The sequence below is a fragment of the Uranotaenia lowii genome, chromosome 3 (assembly GCF_029784155.1).
Source record: "Uranotaenia lowii strain MFRU-FL chromosome 3, ASM2978415v1, whole genome shotgun sequence".
Classification (NCBI taxonomy): domain Eukaryota; kingdom Metazoa; phylum Arthropoda; class Insecta; order Diptera; family Culicidae; genus Uranotaenia; species Uranotaenia lowii.
This window is the reverse complement of record NC_073693.1, coordinates 16729887-16750058: the sequence shown is the minus strand read 5'-3', so window position 1 is coordinate 16750058 and position 20172 is coordinate 16729887. Positions and strand designations below refer to the sequence as shown.

The window sequence follows — 20172 nt, the reverse complement described above, 5'->3', positions numbered from 1 at the left end:
ATCTGAATCTGAAATCTGAATCTGAAATCTGAATCTTAAATCTGAATCTGAAATCTGAATCTGAAATCTGAATCTGAAATCTGAATCTGAAATCTGAATCTGAAATCTGAATCTGAAATCTGAATCTGAAATCTGAATCTGAAATCTGAATCTGAAATCTGAATCTGAAATCTGAATCTGAAATCTGAATCTGAAATCTGAATCTGAAATCTGAATCTGAAATCTGAATCTGAAATCTGAATCTGAAATCTGAATCTGAAATCTGAATCTGAAATCTGAATCTGAAATCTGAATCTGAAATCTGAATCTGAAATCTGAATCTGAAATCTGAATCTGAAATCTGAATCTGAAATCTGAATCTGAAATCTGAATCTGAAATCTGAATCTGAAATCTGAATCTGAAATCTGAATCTGAAATCTGAATCTGAAATCTGAATCTGAAATCTGAATCTGAAATCTGAATCTGACATCTGAATCTGAAATCTGAATCTGAAATCTGAATCTGAAATCTGAATCTGAAATCTGAATCTGAAATCTGAATCTGAAATCTGAATCTGAAATCTGAATCTGAAATCTGAATCTGAAATCTGAATCTGAAATCTGAATCTGAAATCTGAATCTGAAATCTGAATCTGAAATCTGAATCTGAAATCTGAATCTGAAATCTGAATCTGAATCTGAAATCTGAATCTGAAATCTGAATCTGAAATCTGAATCTGAAATCTGAATCTGAAATCTGAATCTGAAATCTGAATCTGAAATCTGAATCTGAAATCTGAATCTGAAATCTGAATCTGAAATCTGAATCTGAAATCTGAATCTGAAATCTGAAATCTGAATCTGAAATCTGAATCTGAAATCTGAATCTGAAATCTGAATCTGAAATCTGAATCTGAAATCTGATTCTGAAATCTGATTCTGAAATCTGAATCGGAAACATAAAACTGAATTCTGAATCTGAAATCTGAATCTGAAATCTGAATCTGAAATCTGAATCCTGATTTCAAACTCGAAGCTGAAATTTGAATCAGCATTCGAAATGCGAACCCGAAATTTAAATTCTTTTTAATTTGGTTGTTTTGTATTTAAAATATGTTTTCCGACTAATTTTCCGCGTAAGTCGTTTGTAATTCTTTTATTATTATATAGACTTCTTTCCTGTTCAATGAAGATGAGATGATTGACAACAAACAACATCAACAATGTCTAGCAGGAATTCAAAGAAAAAAAAAGCATTCAGCAGCATTCGATAGATAACTGCAAATAGTAACTAGCGATAACAGGGACGCTTTATGGTGAAACACAGGAAAAACACAAACGATCAACAAACATAATAAGGCTAAAATAACGTTACATTTTCAAAACGAAACAAAATCAACAACTTGTGCTTGGAAAAAAAAAACAACAAACAAACGAGTTTCAAAATTTCTTTAGGAAAGTGGCAACACAAAACCAAGAAAAAAAAACAAAATAGTAATATTTGTTTTAATAAATAAACGATTATTACATATTTTTTGCGAATGTTTGCCGAAATGCAGCGCTAAGGATTGTACGTACGAAAAGCTTAGTCAGTTGATTTTATATTTGGTGATTTTGTTGAATTGGATTGTCACACTCGTGTTCGTGTAAAAGAGAACACACGAATTGCTTGAGATTTATCAAATTGAGCGATCTTTTTTTATGTTTGGTGCGATTGTGTATTTTTTTTTTTAAATTCTAATCGAACTAGAGCGATTTTGATAATTTTAAATCAAAAAATAAAAAGTGTTTCGATCTCGTATGTCTAGTGATGAGGAGCCGCGTGTATCTTAAAATATGGATTTCTCTCGAATTGGGAATGTCTTCGAATGAGAGTGACTGTATATAACGATCTTTTTTTTTTAATTTTATCAATAGCTTCGAGGCGGTTGCAAAAAGACTTTTTTTCCCCGATTGATAATACTTACGTTTTGATTGTATATCAAAGTCTAAACTCTTGGTCTGCTGAAACTCCGGCTTACTGTCGGTGATTGGCGTTGGAAGGTCTGCGGGCACAGGAACTACTTCCAATTTGGTTGGCTAAAAAGAAGAGGAAAATTTGTAAGATTTCTGTTGTAATATTTTTTTAAGTGTATGACAGTGTGATTGGAAAGTTTGCCAATTTTTTCAATTTTTTAAAATTTAAAACGAACTCCTACCTGAGGTGTTGTTATCACAATTTCTCCGGGCCCACTCAGGGTATCGACATCGACCTGGACCGGTTCCAGCTCCCCGCGGGCCCTGGCCAGGGCTGGCGTCGACATCGGGGTCCAGATGTTGGTTTCCACCTTGAGCACCGTCGTTTGGCTAACCTGATCGCTACAAAACCCCCTGACGGGAAAAAGAAGAGCGCTACTATATTCGTTAGAAAAACTCTTGTTTGTGTCAGCTGCTGGCCGGGATTTGTTGGAATTCCAACCTGCCGACCATTTCGGTTTGTTGATTCGAGTAGGTATAGGTATCTGAAATAATAATATTGCACCCAAGCCGAGGGGTCGCTTGCGTGCAACTTCTTCGGTCCGCTTGCATGCAATACTGTTATACTGATGATGGGGGGAGAATCGGTTATAACAGAAAAACGAGAAGGCGCGCATGCTGCCTCAAAGCACGTGCCTGTCCGAGAATACCAACCTTTCGATTGCGCTCTTGTTGATGCCGATTTCCTCCTCCTCCTGGGTGGCATCGGATGGTGGCGTTAGGTATCCGGCCAATCGGAGGCCTCGATCCCGCAACGCTATGTGCCCGATGCGAAACGATTGTCGGAAGCTGGCCCTCGCTCGGTCGACTGAAAAGTAAAATTTCATATTTTAAAACGGTACAATTTTTGTTTAACTATAATTTATCTTGCTAATCTTACATTTACTCTGCTTGACCGGTTCCAGCGGCTCCGGAGAAGACGGGTTGGTCAGATCCTCGAAGTTGATGATGAACAGGGAGATGTCATCGACCTCGGACCGAATCGGGGCTATCACCTCGGAACAGAGGAATTTGGAACCTGAAAATAAGAGAAAAGGATGTAGCATCAGAAACGGTTAGTAGAAAAAACTTTTTCAAATTCTTATCATGGATTCATCAACATAATCAGAATCTAGATTCCGAGTTCAGAACTACTTAGCATTTTAGAATTCAGATTCAGATTACAGAATTCAAATTCAGATAATTATTTCAAGCTTGGTATTTCACCGGAAAAGGTTTTACTCGCGGTGAAGTAATTAGCGGGCTTTCCCAAGAGGCCAAGGTCCACGAAGCACATCTGAGGTCCATATAATGCTAAAGAGTTCCAGCTCAAAGGCCGAGTGGTAACATGGCAGCGACGGAAGCGCGGGAAGGTTTGTGCACCAGCAAACCAAACCGTGTTGGCCGAACGAGCAGCCGACGAAGGAGGAACCGTGGTGTAGAAACACTGCCAAAGTTCGAGCCGAGTGGGTACGGGCTGCGAAACATCGTCGAGTTGCGAATCGAGCGGGTAAGGTGATGCAAAACAACGTCACCAAGTTGAGAATCAGGAGACGGGTCCCAAAGTTTATCAGTTCGCGCAAACATCACTCCAAGTCCGATGAATGAAGTGTAAGGTGTGGCTTAGATCAACACTGTTATTACTTATAATATTCAGAGTCCCCTCGTCGATGCACAACATGACTATATTCGAATCTCTTCGTGCAGCTCTCGCCTCAAGGGAGTTAAGGTAAGGAAATTAATAGGAACCAGCTTGTTTAGGAAATAGCAGGGGATTGCTCTCCTACCGTAGGACTTTAAACTTTACATTGACTATCCTGCCAGGAGCCCATTAAACCGAGAAAGGGCTTTCACGAGGGAAATCTCTGACATTTTAGGAAAGTGATGTTTGAAAAAAAATGGCGGCCTATGGAAATTCCTCTTACTGTGAAAATTTTGAAAATTAACAACGTTGTGATAAGTTTTGCGTTTTGTGACATGCAACAAATTTTTCACTTCTTTGCATTAGCAGTAAAAAAAAACCAGGCAAATATTTCCAGTGTCATTTCAGGCAAGTACGCCAGCTAACACAAAGCGTGTACGAGCCTATAGTAAACAAAGAGACGAAATGTCACGATTGGAAGTTTCGATTTTCTGTCAGTGTTATTCCAATCGAGCAAAACCAAGCAGTCTTAAAGGCAGCCCTACAGCAGGATTACAAGCTTATTATTTCAAAAGTGATCAGACTGCGGCTCTTTGTATGTAGTTTCTTTAAAAGCGTGTAGGAGAGTAGCTACTATTGGAAGCAAAGAAGACGACGACTCATCATAGCAGTCTGTGCAATGGGGTGAGTTTTTTTAACACTAGTTCCATTTCCCAATAAGAGATGGCACTGATCAAAATGGTTCCTTTAGACAAAAATTTGTATGGAAAAATTGAGAGTCGCATTTTTTTAATTTTTTTGACGTACCTGGCACACTTTTTTAAAACTTCTAAAGGTTCCCACACATTTTCCGGATCGTTTGCCCCCGGTGCTGATATCGAACGAGGTGGTGAAAATTGTTAAAATCGCGAAAAACTATCGGTGAGAGAGTAATTTTTTTCGTTTTGATTTTCTATTCTGGGGGCCGCAGGGCTGCCAGTTGGAATGTATTCTTATGTTTCGTGAAATTTTCTTAGTTTTAAGCGGGCCATACACCACATTTGTACAAATTCGATGAAATTCGATGCCTTTCTGTTGCTGTAAACAAAATTTGTATCGTGTATGGAACTGCTTGAATGAGCGCTCACACGGGTTGGGTAAAATCGGTCCTGATCGAAATATTTTGTTCAAACCACCCTCTGGGGTAATTTTTTGTTGTTGCTCTTTTAGCCACCAATCATTTGTGTTCGCACGAAATTTGTTTGTATCGTGTGTGGGCGAGCATAAATCAAACAATAATTGTCGTAAAATCATCGTATTTGTACTCGCCATTTTTTAGTCTATGGCCCGCTTTACACATAAACATACGAAGAAAATTTTAATATTGGATTTATTTTTTTCATGATACCAGTTTAAGTAAATCGTAAAGGCTGATGTTAAGCTGTCTTGATAAATTCATGATAGTACTGTTACAAGTATGTGATTGACCTTGGTAAATTGTAAACGAATTGTACAATCAGATTTGTAACTTACAATCGACTCCCAGTTATTGATTTAATATTGACTTGTACGATGTATTTTACCCATACGCTCGTATGGTTCTCTTAGAATTCATTTATAGACCATATTAAAGCTCTAAATCTATTAATTATTTGAATTAATTATGTAATATGATTATCGTCAATATTGTTTGAATAAAATCTATAATTTTTTTATACGAGGTTTTAAGCTTTTTTTTATACAAATCCCATTTTTTTTAAATTTCACATTTTACAAACCATTCTGACCGTTCGCACAAAAGTTCGTCAATAGACTCCCAATGCAGCACAATTTTGTTTTTTTTTTAAATGATCTAAGAATTCATTTATTGACAGATAACAGCCTTAAATCTATTTTGTATTGGTACCAATTTTTTACCTAATATATTTTTTGTCAAAAAAGATTTGATAAAATTGTTTTTATAGTAATTCTTATAAAAAAAAAACGTACGCACGACATATACAAAACTTGAGTGACATGTTTGAATGGCTCACAAGCAAGATGAGAGAGTTGAGATTAGTTGCAGCTACCTATATTATTCACCGAAACTTCTACGCAATTAATTTACGAAAATAGTACTTTTCATATTAAAAAAAAGGGTTAAATAAAATAATTTGGCATCCCTTTTGCTTTCAATCCGTTTTTGTTTTGCCTTATTCTACGTTTATACACGCTTTGAAATTTTAGCAAAAAAAAAACATAAATTTTAACCATCACACACTCACATGGCACTATAAATCAACGACCTCGTTTTACGCATCATGGAATATAAATAGAAGAACTTCGTTTTCGGGTGCTTTGCCTCTGAAGGAATATATGGAACGGATAATATTTGTAGCTTTGTGATAAAGTAGCTTTTGTGTTTCTTTCGATAACAAAACCACACTTATATCGATTGGTCGATGTTTAAAACCAATTTTATTTTTAAATGCTTTTCGATGTAAATTTCTTATATTTTGTTTATATTTTTAGTTTCTTCAACTTTTTTTTTACTTGTAAAAAAAATTTTTTACAATGTAAATTTTCTTTGCCACCCTTTGTAACACATCAATTTGGTTCATACAAGGTCTTTCAGCAAATTGGAGCAAATAATTGAATGAATTCAATCAGAAATTAGGTTTATATAAGGGTGAAATCAAAATATAATAAAAAAAACCATAAATATTTACATGTTTTTAAGGATTTATTAATGACACTTTGCCATACTTGTGGATTCGTGTCACAAACGTTTACGTTTTGTTTTTTTTTCTTTGTCAAATCAACGCTTATGATAAAGCAATATCACTTCAATGAAACACCTAAAAAAGTTAATTGAACCTCGTATTGTAGTAAGTATGATTTAAAAAATTAACAGTCGTTATGAGCACTCGGGTAAGGCTTATCGATTTGTTCACATCCATTTGTTTGTTTTATCGAACATCGATTAACGTCAATAAAATCACCTGTGAAAAATACATATACTTTATTGACAATATTTTCGAATGCGTCACAATCAAGCATTTTAAGAAATGGTCGGAATGATTGAATTGAAATTTATTAAATTCTAAATTCGTTTAGGCGGTTTTGACTTGTCATCTAGTTCACTATGAGTTTTCTTCGATAAGTGTATTTATTTTTGTATTCCTTTGTTTATGCTGCATCTTCGTCACACTTCATTGCTCTCCGATTCTAGGTTCGGATTTATTTTTTGGCTTGTTTTTTCCTCTCGCCTCCATCGAGCGGCCCGATCGGTTGTAGGAAATTGTTTTGATTCGATACTGCTTACCATGTTGTATTTCCTGATAACATACTTGGCCCCTGGGGACGTACCAAACAAAAACTTGTTTTGCTGCTCACCCGGGATGTGCATTTCATTCGACGCGGTTGAACCTGGAAAAAGAAAATTGATATTGAGTGATGTGATACGAACTTTGTGGGGCTCCAAAAATCACCTTTTTCATCATACTTTTCACGGTCCAAACCTTAATCTCAGTACCACATCCACATTCACTTCCCGAGCTGAAGACCAAATCCAATACAGCACCATAAACGTATAAACCGAAAATTCGTGTTGACCTGCTGCTCAGCCGGGATGTATGTACATCTCATCCTGCGTTGTTAGAACTGAAAAAAAAAACAAATGTATTGATTAAAACACGTTATATTTAGTACTCACTCGTAGAGAATACTTCAAAAAACTTCAGACCTCACTATACTTACGTAAAACTGAACAACAGAGAAAAATTTCGGATATTTTCCTGCCACTTATTTTTCATATATGGAAAATCAAAACGGAAAGTCAAGACCAAAACAGAACAGAGTAAATTTTCTCCCTTTCAACAGATTCTCTCTCTTCACTGAGAGGGAATTTCAAATTCACTAGTGGCGGCTCCAAGCGGTCGATATTTACAGGCGCTTGCCGACAAAGGCCATTCAAATGGGTGTTACTTTATGAGCGGAAATCAGTTGGGAAGAATGACCTAGTTGTTAAATTCCCGGAAAAAAAGCGGAAATCGGATTGCAGCGGTAGATCATGGAAGAACGCCTCTATCATTTACGTGTGACCGAGTCTGCAAATTTGGTGCAAGCTGACAATCCTTTGCGGTATACGACGGTCTACTCATTGCGAAAAAAAATCGGACACAGCGGAAGTTATCGAAGATTTTGTGAAGCGGATGAAGACCCAGTTTGACCGGCTGCCACAGATATTAAGGCCAGATCAAGGTGGCGAGTACCAGGGTGCAGAATTGGTGAAGTTTCTGATGAATGAACGTGTTCGACAACAATGCACAGCGAGCTACTTCCCACATCAAAACGGGGTAGCAGAAAGGAAAAACCGATCGTTAATGGAGATGGCCCGCAGCATGTTGCTGGAAATGAAAATGGACCACCGCTATTGGGACGGAGCAGTCAACACAGCGTGTTTTTTGCAGAACTTGCTACCATCAAAGGCAGTTCCCAAAACACCATTTGAAATTTGGGTTGGTGTAAAACCGGATATGGAGATGATGTGTGTTTTTGGATCTCGAGCTTACGCAGCGCTTATATGTGAAGCACTTCAAGGGATTGGACCGTCATTTCAACGTAATTTCGCTCGGGGACTTCAAATTTTTCCTGGGCATCCAAGTAAATTGCGGTGAAAACCACATTTCACTGTGTCAGAAGGGCTACATTCCGAAACTTTTGTCAAGATATGGTTTGGAAGACGCGAAGGGTTCCAGATTCCCATGGATCCAGGACATTTACAAACAAAGGAGGAGAATGTACTGCCGAACAACAATCTGTTTGCCAGTCTGATTGGAGGGTTGCTGTACATGGCTCATGGCTGTGAACACTCGTCCCGATATCGCAGCTGCGTTATCGATTTTAGGAAAGAAGACAAGTTGCCCCACCTTGCCCGATTGGAATGAACTGGAACTTCGTTACCTGAAGGAAACAATCGATCATGAACTGGTCCTTGGAATCGATTCAAAGCCACTTGAAGTTTTCGTTGATACTGATTGGACCGGTGACAGTAAAGATCGAAAGTCTACTACTGGATATCTATTCCGCTTCTCCGGTGGTATGATTGCATGGTGGTAGTATTGCAAGGAGCTGAACTGGATTGTGCAGCTGAAAGGAGATTTCCGAGTACCAAACAAGCTACCGGTGATCGTGAACGAGAATATCCAGAGTGCTATCAAGTAACTTGAATCTGGTGCCAGTACTAAACTTTCCAAGCACGATGAAACCAGGTATCACTACGCTCGTCAATTCAAAGAAGATGGAGTCGTTAGTTCAAGTTATCTATCAACGGATGCGATGACTGCTGACATGATGACCAAGCTGCTACAGCGGGCGAAACTTGCAAGGTTCCGTGAATCTGAGAAGATTGATTCATCGAGGATGACTATTGGAAGCAAAGAAGACGACGACTCATCATAGCAGTCTGTAAACTTAGCTGATAAATAAATTGTCACTTTCCATTCTTATTGTCTATAAGTAAGACGTTTTTATTTTAAATCCGGTCTACGGCACTCCTCACAATAAGTACACCAGCTCACACGATTCAGGCGAGTACGCCTGCTTAGGGGAGAGGCAAGCAAAATGCACGTATTAAGGAAAGTACTCATTCTCTCCCATATTCCAATAGATAGGAGCCTGAAAACTATATGCACATGAGCGGACATCTGTTTTCTGTAAAAATCTCTTACAGTTTTTGTGAAAATAATTTTATAATAAAAGACGTCAAAACAGCCGATTCCCGAAACCGGCGGGCTAAATGCGCATATAAATAATTTTAGCTATATTTCATTTACACTTGCAATATTTTTGATGTTTTTTAATTTAAATTGTATAAACGGAGCATACGTCAAGGCTGCAATTTTGGTGAAATTTTAGACATCACTACCCGAATAGAAAAGTAAGGTGAAAAAACCATGAAGTTCATTTTCACTCTATCGTGGATTTCATGGTTGACAATATGAATAACATGGTATTGAAACCTTGAATGCACTGTCAAATTCATTGTTTTTTTAGTATGATATTCATGGTTTTGGCACAAATTACCATGAAAAAGAGGGGTTGTTAAGCAACTTAACCATGAAAAAAATCAACTTTTTTCCATATATTTGAAAACACAAAACTCTAAAGTTGATGGTTATTTCAGCATCCAGTTTTTCTAATAGGAACTGTGGAATTTATCGTCCTCCAATGAATTTTCATCGGTTTTTGAATATGTTTTGACCGTAGAATTTCATGGTTGACATTTATTTATATTTTGATATTGGGGGTTTTCGGATAATTTTAACAAATCAAAATTTTTAATTTTTATTAATTTTATTAAAACAAACTTACTTACATTTTAATATCGTTAACTTCTCCTCTTCCTGGATAGAGAATTGCTTTTTCCAAGCATGTTTGGATGCCTGGGCGTAAAAATCGAATCCATTCTCATCCGACCGTCGCAATATTCTCGTACGATGGACCCTGCAGAACAGACTTTGTATCAGCTCCTAAATAAAAAAAAACAAATGTTGTAAATAAAAAAGACAAATCTATATAGTCTTGAAAAGTACTTACCGTATGAATTTTCGTTTGAAAATTGTCGAAAACAAAAAAAAACTGTCCGGATAAATGGCGCGTAAACAAAATCTGCACACGAATAATTTATTTTATCCCTCAGGCCGAAAAACGATTACACTGTTACACGATTGCAACTGTGAAGCGTCATGAATTGACAGTAGATTTTACGGTTACTTTGAATACCATGGTGGTTTCAAATTTTTTGAAGGTTGATAAAGATTTTGAAATTAGGATGAAGTTTATTGTTAAGTTGAATATTGCCGTTTGGTTATATTAATACCGTGGTCTTTGCTATTCGGGTAGTTCTTTTGCATGAAACATGTTAGGTACTTAGCCATTCAGCCATATTTCATGGTAATATTTTGTTCATACCGTATTTTTATCGGATCAGTATTAAGCTCTTCTTTTTTTACTGTAAGATTGTGATTTAAACATAGATTTAATATTTCAATGGTAAAAAGTAAAAAAATTATTAGGCTAATCTATTTTTTCTTGATATAGGCATTTAAGCTGCCTGATATGGCCATTCAAAACCTGTCTCTTATTCCAATATTTTATCATTTACAACTTTGCCAAAAGCTTCAATTTGTTGAATTTTCAATTTCCAGGTAAATAAGAAAGAAAAACCATCAACATTTTTGTTCACAGATCCTGTACGCACAATAATTAAAGTTCAATATATTTTAAGACTTTTTTTAATTTTTTACGAATTTATGTAACCATAAAACTTTTTCATGCAATGTGTCAAAAGCGTATTACCCTCAAACTACACTGATTAGATAAGTTAAATCTCCAGCCATATCGTCAATCAGCTGTATGCGCGTATTACCTAATATGCGCATTTAGGAACACTACGCCAGCTAACACATGGCGAATACGCCAGCTCACACATCTCAGGTGAGTAAAGGATCGCCTCAGTTGCCACAAGGCCACGACCGACGTTGTTTCCCCGGGCGAGTGCCGAGCTGGACGGAAGTAGGTGCATGCAAATCAGAAACATGCCCAGAATACTGTCTCCCAAAATCCGGCCAGGACGCTACAGGACTAAGCAGGAACACTGTGAGAGTATAACTTAATTGACTAATATTGATTGTTATATGTATGGAAGAAATATATAATGGGATAAATTTACAAGACCATGTTTCTGCGATTTGAACTTTGTTGTTGGCAATGTCCATAATTTCTGCCACGACACCAGTGTCCAATTTGCATCCAATTATGTTGAAATGATTTTTTTTATTCGTGGCATCGACCACAGGACGCTTCCATTATATGATGACCTTACATTTTGTTTTATTTATTTGTTCAACAATCTTTGCAGATGGTTCCAATTTTTTACAGAGATTAAACTATCCTATTCTAGATTTGAAAACAGATTTCCAAATATTTAAATCAAATTCACTGGCAACTTCATTAAATTAACACAACATATGTACATCTAAAGGGTTGTTTTGACCGTATTGAGTACGACGATAAGAGAGTCTTAGTAATTCCTGGGATCGGGTTATTTTTAGAGGAGCATTAAAAGATAGAAGTGATAACAGTTCTGGACAATCCACGTTATTCTGTAAAATGTCGAAAATGAAGAGTCGTTGTATGAATACGCGCCTTGATACTAGCGTCGGTGAATTTAATAGCGAGCAACGTTGTTCGTAAGGCGGAGGTTCAAGGGCGTCGTTCCAAGATAGCTGGCGTAGAGCGTATCTGACGAAGCATCTCTCTCTATTTTTTTCGATTGCACCGCGTGATATGGTGCCCAAATTTGCACTCCAAATTCGAGAATGCTACGCACAAGAGCACAATACAGAGATTTCAAACTGTAGAAGTCACTAAAAACTGCGTGTTCCGTCGTATGAAGCCAAGAACCGCGAAACTTTTGGCTACTGTCGTGGAAATATGCTGAGAAAAGTTGAGCTTGTTGTCTAAAGTGATACCAACGTCTTCATGTTCAGTGGTCTTCGGACTTCGTTGCCGAGTGAACGTGATGGTAGTACATTTGGTAATATTACAGAGAACAGACGTACAAGCTAGGTCATGAAACTTGTGTAAAAATTCCAACGCCTTTTATGAACTATTTTTTGTTTTTTGGCTGTGACACCAGATGTCTCCAAACACAACAAAGAGAACTGTCTAAACAAAACTGAAAAAAAAACAACATTTTAGTCAGTTTTAAACAGGTCGCATGAGCTACTTGGTATGTTTCAAGAAAATTGCTGTTGGAGTTTCGTATCACATTCGTCATGTTTCATAAAAAATGTATCCTTAAGTTTATCCGCTATTTTCTTCTAACTTGCAAGAAGTAGGGGAGAGTGGGGTATCGTGGGCCATGGGGAAACGTGGGCCACTTTTAATATCTCAGATGTGTGTTGAGATAAAAATCTTAAGCCAACTGTCATCGTCGTCGCTTTGCGTGAGCATATATTCCTATATGTTGTTGACTGAAATACGCATCATATGCTTCCTCTATTTATCAAGCTAAAAAAAAGTTAGAAAAATTTACTTACATAATTAAAAAAACACCCGCTAATTGAATCGATGAGGCACCTAAAGTGCATAACAAAAATATGTTCATACGCTTATGATCTTAGTTTTGTCATGATCTTTCACGTAGAAAAGGAATTTTTGATGAAACATCAATAAGTCACACAAACGCCAACAATTTGCAAATCATAGCTTGTGGGGAATCGTGGGCCACATATGTTGAATCACCTATATTTTTATGTTTTTATACAGATTCAGAATTAAAAATACGTTTTTCCTATCTGCAAAGTTTTCTTATGCCAAATGAAAAGTTATGAAAAATATTTTGTCCACCCTATATGAGAAATTTTGCCAAAACGTTCGCGAGCCAGGATTTGGAATCTATGCGATCGTACACAGCTCTCTTTTTTATTTCATCATCTGAAATTGCTTTTGAATAATGAAATGAATTAGGAAATCACATTTTTGGATCAACTCATAAACTTTGCATGTTATTTGGTCAATTTGTATATGGTGGCCCACGATTCCCCACCATTTTTCAAAATCCAAAAATATTGCTTTTTTTTCTAACAGTCAGAATTTGGGGAAAATAACTTATTAAAAATTTAAAAAAAATATCTTATGATACCTTGAAAATGTAGAAAACCATACCATTTTTTATTTTCATTTTATCTTTTATAATAAAGAAGTTATGGAACAACGAAAAAAAGTGGCCCATGATTCCCGACTCTCCCATACCAAATTTTGAACAATGGGATGCAAATACGTGAATGAAACCCGCTTTGATATGCCTAGAATCAATACTGCTGGGTGCGAATGATCGTCAAGAATGTTCTTATTTGACTGGACATAACCGATGCTTGCTCTGACTTAGATAACCGTTCAAGAAGTACGAAAGCTTGATCCAAAAGTTGTCAGTTATTCTCTGCCGCAGTAGTACTAAAATAAAAAAAGTAAAACTTTGCCATGTTAAAAGTAACTCTAATTGCATTTATCAAGCAATAAATTGAAACCGTTCGTTTTACTGAGAAATTGGTCAATTTATTCATGAGTTCATATACGATGTAGGCGTTTCGAAAACTGAGCGTTTTATAAATTGATTTGTAACTTTTGAACGGCGCAACAGATGCCACTGTTTCCAGTCAATTTTCAACGTATTTTTCTGAAGTTGGCTTTTAAATTTTTACACATTTTTCTGAAGATTTTTTGTTCGAGCTTGTACGTCTGTTCTCTGTGGTAATATTCGGAGTCATGCCGTTTTGATGGCACCAATCAAGCAGACTGTCAATGTCCTTTTGGAGAGCGCAGCAGTCGACTAACGCAGAAATTGTTCGGAAAATTTTGAAGTCGTCGGCGTACAGCAGTTTTTTTGACTCAAGAGTAGCATTCAAATCGTAGATGAAGAGGAGCAATATCAGGGGTCCCAGGTGACTTCCCTGAGGCACTCCTGAGGTAATTTTGAAAGGTATCGAGTAAACAGAGCTTAGTCGTACAAAAGCAGTTCGGCCTACGAGATACCAAGTTATCCAGTTTTGCATATTATTTCGAACAAATTTGCCAAAAAAAATTAACGAAAGGATAAAATATCTCGAATTTTTATTACTATACGATAAGTTTCCGGTTTCCTTAAGACTCTTTTATGAAAAGCTCTCGTTGTAGTAGATGTTCATCTCAAAACTCATTCGCGCCATAGGACAATCTTATGAATTTCAATGATTTTTTATGACGCCAATCCATAAGAGAATCTCGTGGCATACGTACATATTTTCTGAATGTAGATCAATATTCCAGTGCAATATTCCACTAGGGTGGAAAACTGAACTAATCTCGGTTTATGTTCAAGTTCCACACTGCTGCTAGTTTGTTTAATCATGAATATATGTTTTTTATCTCTATTGGAGGAAGTATGAATCCCTCTTACAAATGTTACTAATAATGAAACAAAATTGATACATCCATCTGCACCAAAACAAAACATTCTCAGGTAACAGTTTAGGGCGTTGCGCCTAGGGCGATGTGCGAAAAAGCCACCTGACAGCGATCATAAAACAAAATTGCAAAAAAGAATCCTTTGATGATCCTCTCTCCTTCATAAATAAAAAAGAATTACCCATTCAAATTTAAAATCAACACACACACACACTTAAATCCAGGTATCAGCAATCACTTGAAGTCATCCATCACCTGCACGTACCTAAGCTAGGACGAAGTTGGAAGCATGGGAGAACTCATAACCTGAGTTCAATCCTTGCCTCTCTCTTTAACGAAATCGATCGATTTCCAATCTCTGTGTTCGTACGTATAAGAGTATGGGTGGATCAACGCTCTCTCTCTCGCTCCGATAAGCACCAAAACGGCCCGGACCGAGAACCATTGGCTCCAATCATCCATCGACGCTCAGTCCGTCCAGTCCAGTAGCAAAGTCGCGAGAAGCAGTAACGATCGGTTCAGCTTCAATCAACTTTAGGACGGGCACCCGTGAGTTTTTTTAGTTTCTGTTTCGGATCAATTGCAGAGTTTGAGGAGGGCCTTAAACGGGGAGCCGTTTGAAGAAGCGAACCTCGAAACAAAAAAGCATAAAAACCGGTTCACTCCCCGTCGACGCGCTTCCATTCATTGGAGTTGATTAGACCGAAGTCCCTTCGCCGAAAATAAACTGGTAATAGGTATCGAAGGTCTGACTGCCGATTGAAGAGTTCCGCTGAAGGGACCGAGAACAATTTTGGGGACAAATTTTCGACTGGCCCCTTAATTGGATTAGTGTAGTTTGAAATGATCCCGCGCGCACGGAAATAGCCTATTTCAAGTGAACATAATCGACAACATTACAGAAACAACGAGAGCGATCGCGGTGCGCGATCGTGGATTTTCGAGCTGAGTGTGGATTTTTCAAACTCGCCTTATCAGTTTCAGGAGGCAGCTGGAGGTTGTGTTTTGTAAAAGTGTTACCTCGGCCTGGTGTGATTACTACGGGGAGATTACGGCAGAACGCTAACAACAAGCTGTTAACAAAACGATCTCTGGGAATTTGTGTGTGTGTGAGTATTGTAATCAAACCGAACGAAAAAGTGCGTCTTTCTTTATCAACTGCGATCAGTTGGTGTGTGGCCGCGCTCGCTTGCCTGCTTTGGAGCTCGTTTGTTTACGTTTTGCTTTTCTCTTTTGCTCGTGATCATCGTACGGCGGCGTCTCGATTGACGGCATGGTGGTCACTCTTTTAGGATGATGCGGAGCGACGATCACTTTTATCAGCAAGGTTGATCCAGTGAGAAGCAAAAAGGAACACAGAAAAAGGTGTTTATCGGTTGGGTGTGTGATCTTGTTTCGAAATTGGATTTTTTATGATGGTGTCCTTGAAAGTTCATCGGCCATGGCCAAGCGCAAGGATCGGTGTGATTTTAACGGGTTTCGTGCTATTGACTGGGGTCTGGGGAGTTCAACGTAAATTCAGCGTCGACGAGCTGTTACAAGTAACGTTCCCGATGGCCATCTCCGGTGACATCGACATGGATCCCTGCAAATCTGGAGGGTTCATGGGGGACATTGCACTGCCAAATATAAACTACGAAAGTGAGTTCCACAAGCAAAGACTGAAAGAAGATGAGCTACTTCAGAACAACGAAGATGAGATTAATACAGAGTTAGGAAAATTAAATCAAATGAAAACGAAGAAAAATACTCGAAGCAAAAAGTTTCGGAAACACAGAACATCAAAAACTAGGCACGATCGCGGAAAAGATCTTTTAAAAAGCGAACTCGGAAGTCCAACAACTACTAGTCTGGATCCGGCAGTTTCACACAGTTCAAACCACCATCGAAAATCATTTAATCAAAAAACCCCTCTCAAAGTGCGCCGATCTCATCGAAGGAGAAAACCGAAAACGCACCATCGATCGACACGTGCAGCAACCGCCAAAAAAGAGCGAATCTGGGACTTTGGTGTGATCCCGTACGAAATCGATGGCAACTTCAGCGGAATGCACAAGGCCCTATTCAAGCAGGCGATGCGTCACTGGGAAAACTACACCTGTATCAAGTTTGTCGAACGGGATCCCCTGGAGCATCCGAACTTCATCGTCTTCACCGAACGGCCTTGTGGTTGCTGCTCGTTCGTAGGCAAACGCGGCAACGGACCGCAGGCGATCTCCATCGGGAAAAATTGCGACAAATTCGGCATCGTGGTGCACGAGCTGGGGCACGTTGTCGGTTTCTGGCACGAACACACCCGCCCAGATCGCGAGGATCACGTCGTGATCGAGAAGCACAACATCATGGTCGGTCAGGAGTACAACTTCAACAAGTTAACTGATGATGAGGTTAATTCTTTGGGGCAACCGTATGACTATTACTCCATAATGCACTACGCCAAGAATACTTTCTCCAAGGGAACCTATCTAGACACGATACTCCCAGTTGAAATAGTGGGTCAAAAGCGTCCGGAAATCGGTCAGCGATTGCGGTTGAGCGAGGGAGATATTACACAAGCTAACCTCTTGTACAAGTGTGCCAAATGCGGTAGGACCTTTCAAGACCATTCGGGAACTTTCACCTCTCCAAATTATAACCTGAAAACCGTTGAACCCGAGCGTTGTGAGTGGAGGATAACCGCTACCCATGGGGAGCAAATCGTGCTCAACATCACTGACCTGGATGTGTTCAAGTCTGAAAACTGTAGAACAGACTACCTGGAAATACGAGACGGTTACTGGTACAAATCTCCATTGTTGGGAAGATTCTGCGGCTCCGGAAGAAATGCCAATTTGATCATTTCCACCGGCAGTCGAATGTTGCTAACATATGTGACCAGCTATCGACAGGTTGGAATGCGAGGTTTCGCAGCCCATTACGAAGCTATTTGTGGAGGGGACATCGAGCTGGGTGCTAACGGCTATCGGTTGGAATCTCCAAACTACCCGGCCGATTACTTACCGAACAAAGAGTGCATCTGGAGGATTACGGCCCCGGAAGACTACCAGGTGGCGTTGAAGTTCCAGTCGTTTGAGGTTGAGAATCACGACAGCTGTGCGTACGATTACGTGGAAGTTCGTGACGGCGATGGACCGGATTCGAGGGAAATTGGAATCTTTTGCGGGTATAAAATCCCACCGGATATGCGATCGACTTCGAATACGATGTTCGTGAAGTTCGTTTCAGATGGTTCCGTACAAAAAGCTGGTTTCATGGCAACTTTTATGAAGGAAGTTGACGAATGCGAGATGAACGAACACAACTGTGAACACGAGTGTATTAATACATTAGGTGGATACGAGTGTGGTTGCGAAATCGGCTATGAACTTCACAGCGATCGCAAGTCCTGCGAAAAGGCTTGTGGTGGAGTTCTGTCTACCAGAAGTGGAACGATCTTGTCACCTTCGTTCCCCAAAGAGTATCCCACGAACAAAGATTGCGCATGGGAGGTCATCGCTGCCCCGCAACATACAATAACCTTGAACTTCACTCACTTCGATTTGGAAGGCAACACTTTCTACCAATCATCGGAGTGCGACTACGATGCCGTTACCATCTATTCCAGAATAGGCGATGAAGCGTTGAAGCGGCATGGAACCTTCTGTGGATCGAAAATACCTCCCTCGATCACTTCCGAAAGCAACATCTTAAGGCTGGAGTTCCGGTCGGATAAAACCGTTCAAAAGACAGGATTCGCTGCCGTCTACTTCACCGACGTCGACGAGTGTGCCGTCAATAACGGGGGATGTCAACACGAATGTAAAAACACCGTCGGCTCATACGCGTGTTCTTGCAGAAATGGCTATACACTACACGAAAACGGTCACGATTGTAAGGAAGGAGGATGTAAATATGAAATATCCACTGCTTTAGGACAAATTCAGAGTCCCAATTACCCCGATGAGTATCCTTCCAAGAAAGATTGCATTTGGCACCTGACAACAGCTCCGGGTCATCGCATAAAGATCACTTTCAACGTCTTCGATGTTGAACTACACCAGGAATGCGCCTATGATCACATCGTGATCTACGACGGAGACTCTCCGGACAGTCACACCCTGGGTCGATTCTGCGGCGCCAAACTACCGCACCCGATCTCCTCAACCGCCAACCAAATGTACATGGTCTTCAATACGGACTCCAGCGTCCAAAAGCGAGGCTTCCTCGCAACTCACACCACCGTTTGCGGCGGCCATCTCACGGCGACATCCGAAATCAACCACATCTATTCGCACGTCGGCTACGGAATGAAAACCTATGACAACGGCGCCGACTGCGAGTGGACCATCGAAGCGCAAAATGGCCTCAAGGTTCAGCTGACCTTCCTAACGTTCGAACTGGAAGAGGAGAAGCAGTGTTCGTACGATTTCGTTGAAATATCCAGCGGCTTCGACGACGTCAGCAGCGGTCAACAATATGGCAAGTACTGCGGCACCAGTCTCCCAATGGACATCATCTCCCTGAGCGAACTGGTCATCATTAAGTTCTCCTCCGACGATACTTACGGCTTCAAGGGCTTCTCGGCAGCTTACGTGGCCACCAGCCCACCGGACGACGAATTCTCCACCGACGAAGAGGGATCCGAAAGCAGCGAGCACAATGCCCCCTTCCCCGGGTCGCTCCGGAACATTTACGTCAGTCCGGAAGAGATCGAGCAGATCGAGGAGGACGACGAAGAAGAGGCAAACGCGGAAGACGAAGAGGACACGAACGAGTTCCGGAGGCGTCATCCTCACAATCGCTACAATAAAAAGGTGCAGCTGGGAGTACGCAACGAGATCCATTCCTCAGCGTCGTCGTCGTCGGCGGTCGTCGTTGATTGAGACATTGTTATCCAGGCAGGGCGTTAAATCGAGTTTTGATTAATGGCCGGCGCGGTCTAATTTGAGTCCCGCTTTTGTAGCAATTGGATACTAGTTGGTTTGATTGGGGCGACGCACGAGAACAAATGCGGTGACGATAATCCCAGTTCCTAGTTTGTTCAGACGACGTTTTAGATTTTGTTTTACTCAACTCTTTTTTTTTATTAAATTGACGCCGCACTACTGGTGCGATAACGAACAAATTGTGTAGGTAGTTAGAGTGAATTTAGGTATCCGAAGGCGGATATAGACTGAAATAGATTGTAAATAAATAAATAAAATAGATTATTTTCATAATTTTAACAAAACTATCGCATTTTCTTTTAAACATTCTTCGAAATCACCCTAGGAAACGATTGGATTTCTGCAACATTTTTAACAAACTGACGAAAAGCAGACAAATGAGAACAATCCTAACAACCGTCATCCGGAGCAGGTTTAGCCATTATCAGGTCTTGTTTCAATATGACACTAACGGTTGAAACTCCCAAATTAGTGTGAAATAAATAAAAAACGATTTCCAAGAAGAAAAAATTAGCGAAACCATGCTTCCAAAAATTACGAAAATAAAAATCAACCACAAAAATTACCAAGTGAAAAAAATAAATAAAAATAAACGAGAATATTAGATAAAAACTACAAAAATGGAAATTATGATAAAACCAACAAACTTAACCAAAAAAA

General features: G+C 39.4%; 2 protein-coding genes across 12 annotated transcripts in view; one reads left to right on the top strand and one right to left on the bottom strand.

Annotated features, from left to right (window-relative positions):
- The window catches only part of LOC129757875 (potassium voltage-gated channel subfamily H member 7-like), a 505815-nt gene that overhangs the window by 341247 nt on the left and 144396 nt on the right, over positions 1–20172 (bottom strand). For 6 of the 9 annotated variants that reach the window (XM_055755238.1, XM_055755232.1, XM_055755237.1 and 3 more), the window contains exons 4-8: positions 2876–3013; positions 2650–2803; positions 2178–2370; positions 1947–2058; positions 1508–1540 (exon numbers count right to left, since the gene is read on the bottom strand). In XM_055755238.1, the coding sequence (XP_055611213.1) occupies positions 1508–1540; positions 1947–2058; positions 2178–2370; positions 2650–2803; positions 2876–3013 (630 nt within the window). The remainder of the gene's footprint in view (positions 1–1507; positions 1541–1946; positions 2059–2177; positions 2371–2649; positions 2804–2875; positions 3014–20172) is intronic. The other 3 variants (XM_055755236.1, XM_055755240.1, XM_055755235.1) reach the window with 2 other exon arrangements.
- LOC129757877 (tolloid-like protein 1) lies at positions 15052–19761 on the top strand. 3 transcript variants are annotated; one of them, XM_055755248.1, is made up of 3 exons: positions 15052–15136; positions 15566–15696; positions 15880–19761. In XM_055755248.1, the coding sequence occupies exon 3, from the start codon at positions 16000–16002 to the stop codon at positions 19447–19449; it is 3450 nt and encodes a 1149-aa protein (XP_055611223.1). In that variant the 5' UTR covers positions 15052–15136; positions 15566–15696; positions 15880–15999; the 3' UTR covers positions 19450–19761. The 3 variants fall into 3 exon arrangements, with proteins under 3 accessions (XP_055611223.1, XP_055611222.1, XP_055611221.1); XM_055755247.1 differs by having other exon boundaries at positions 15058–15324; XM_055755246.1 differs by having other exon boundaries at positions 15058–15696.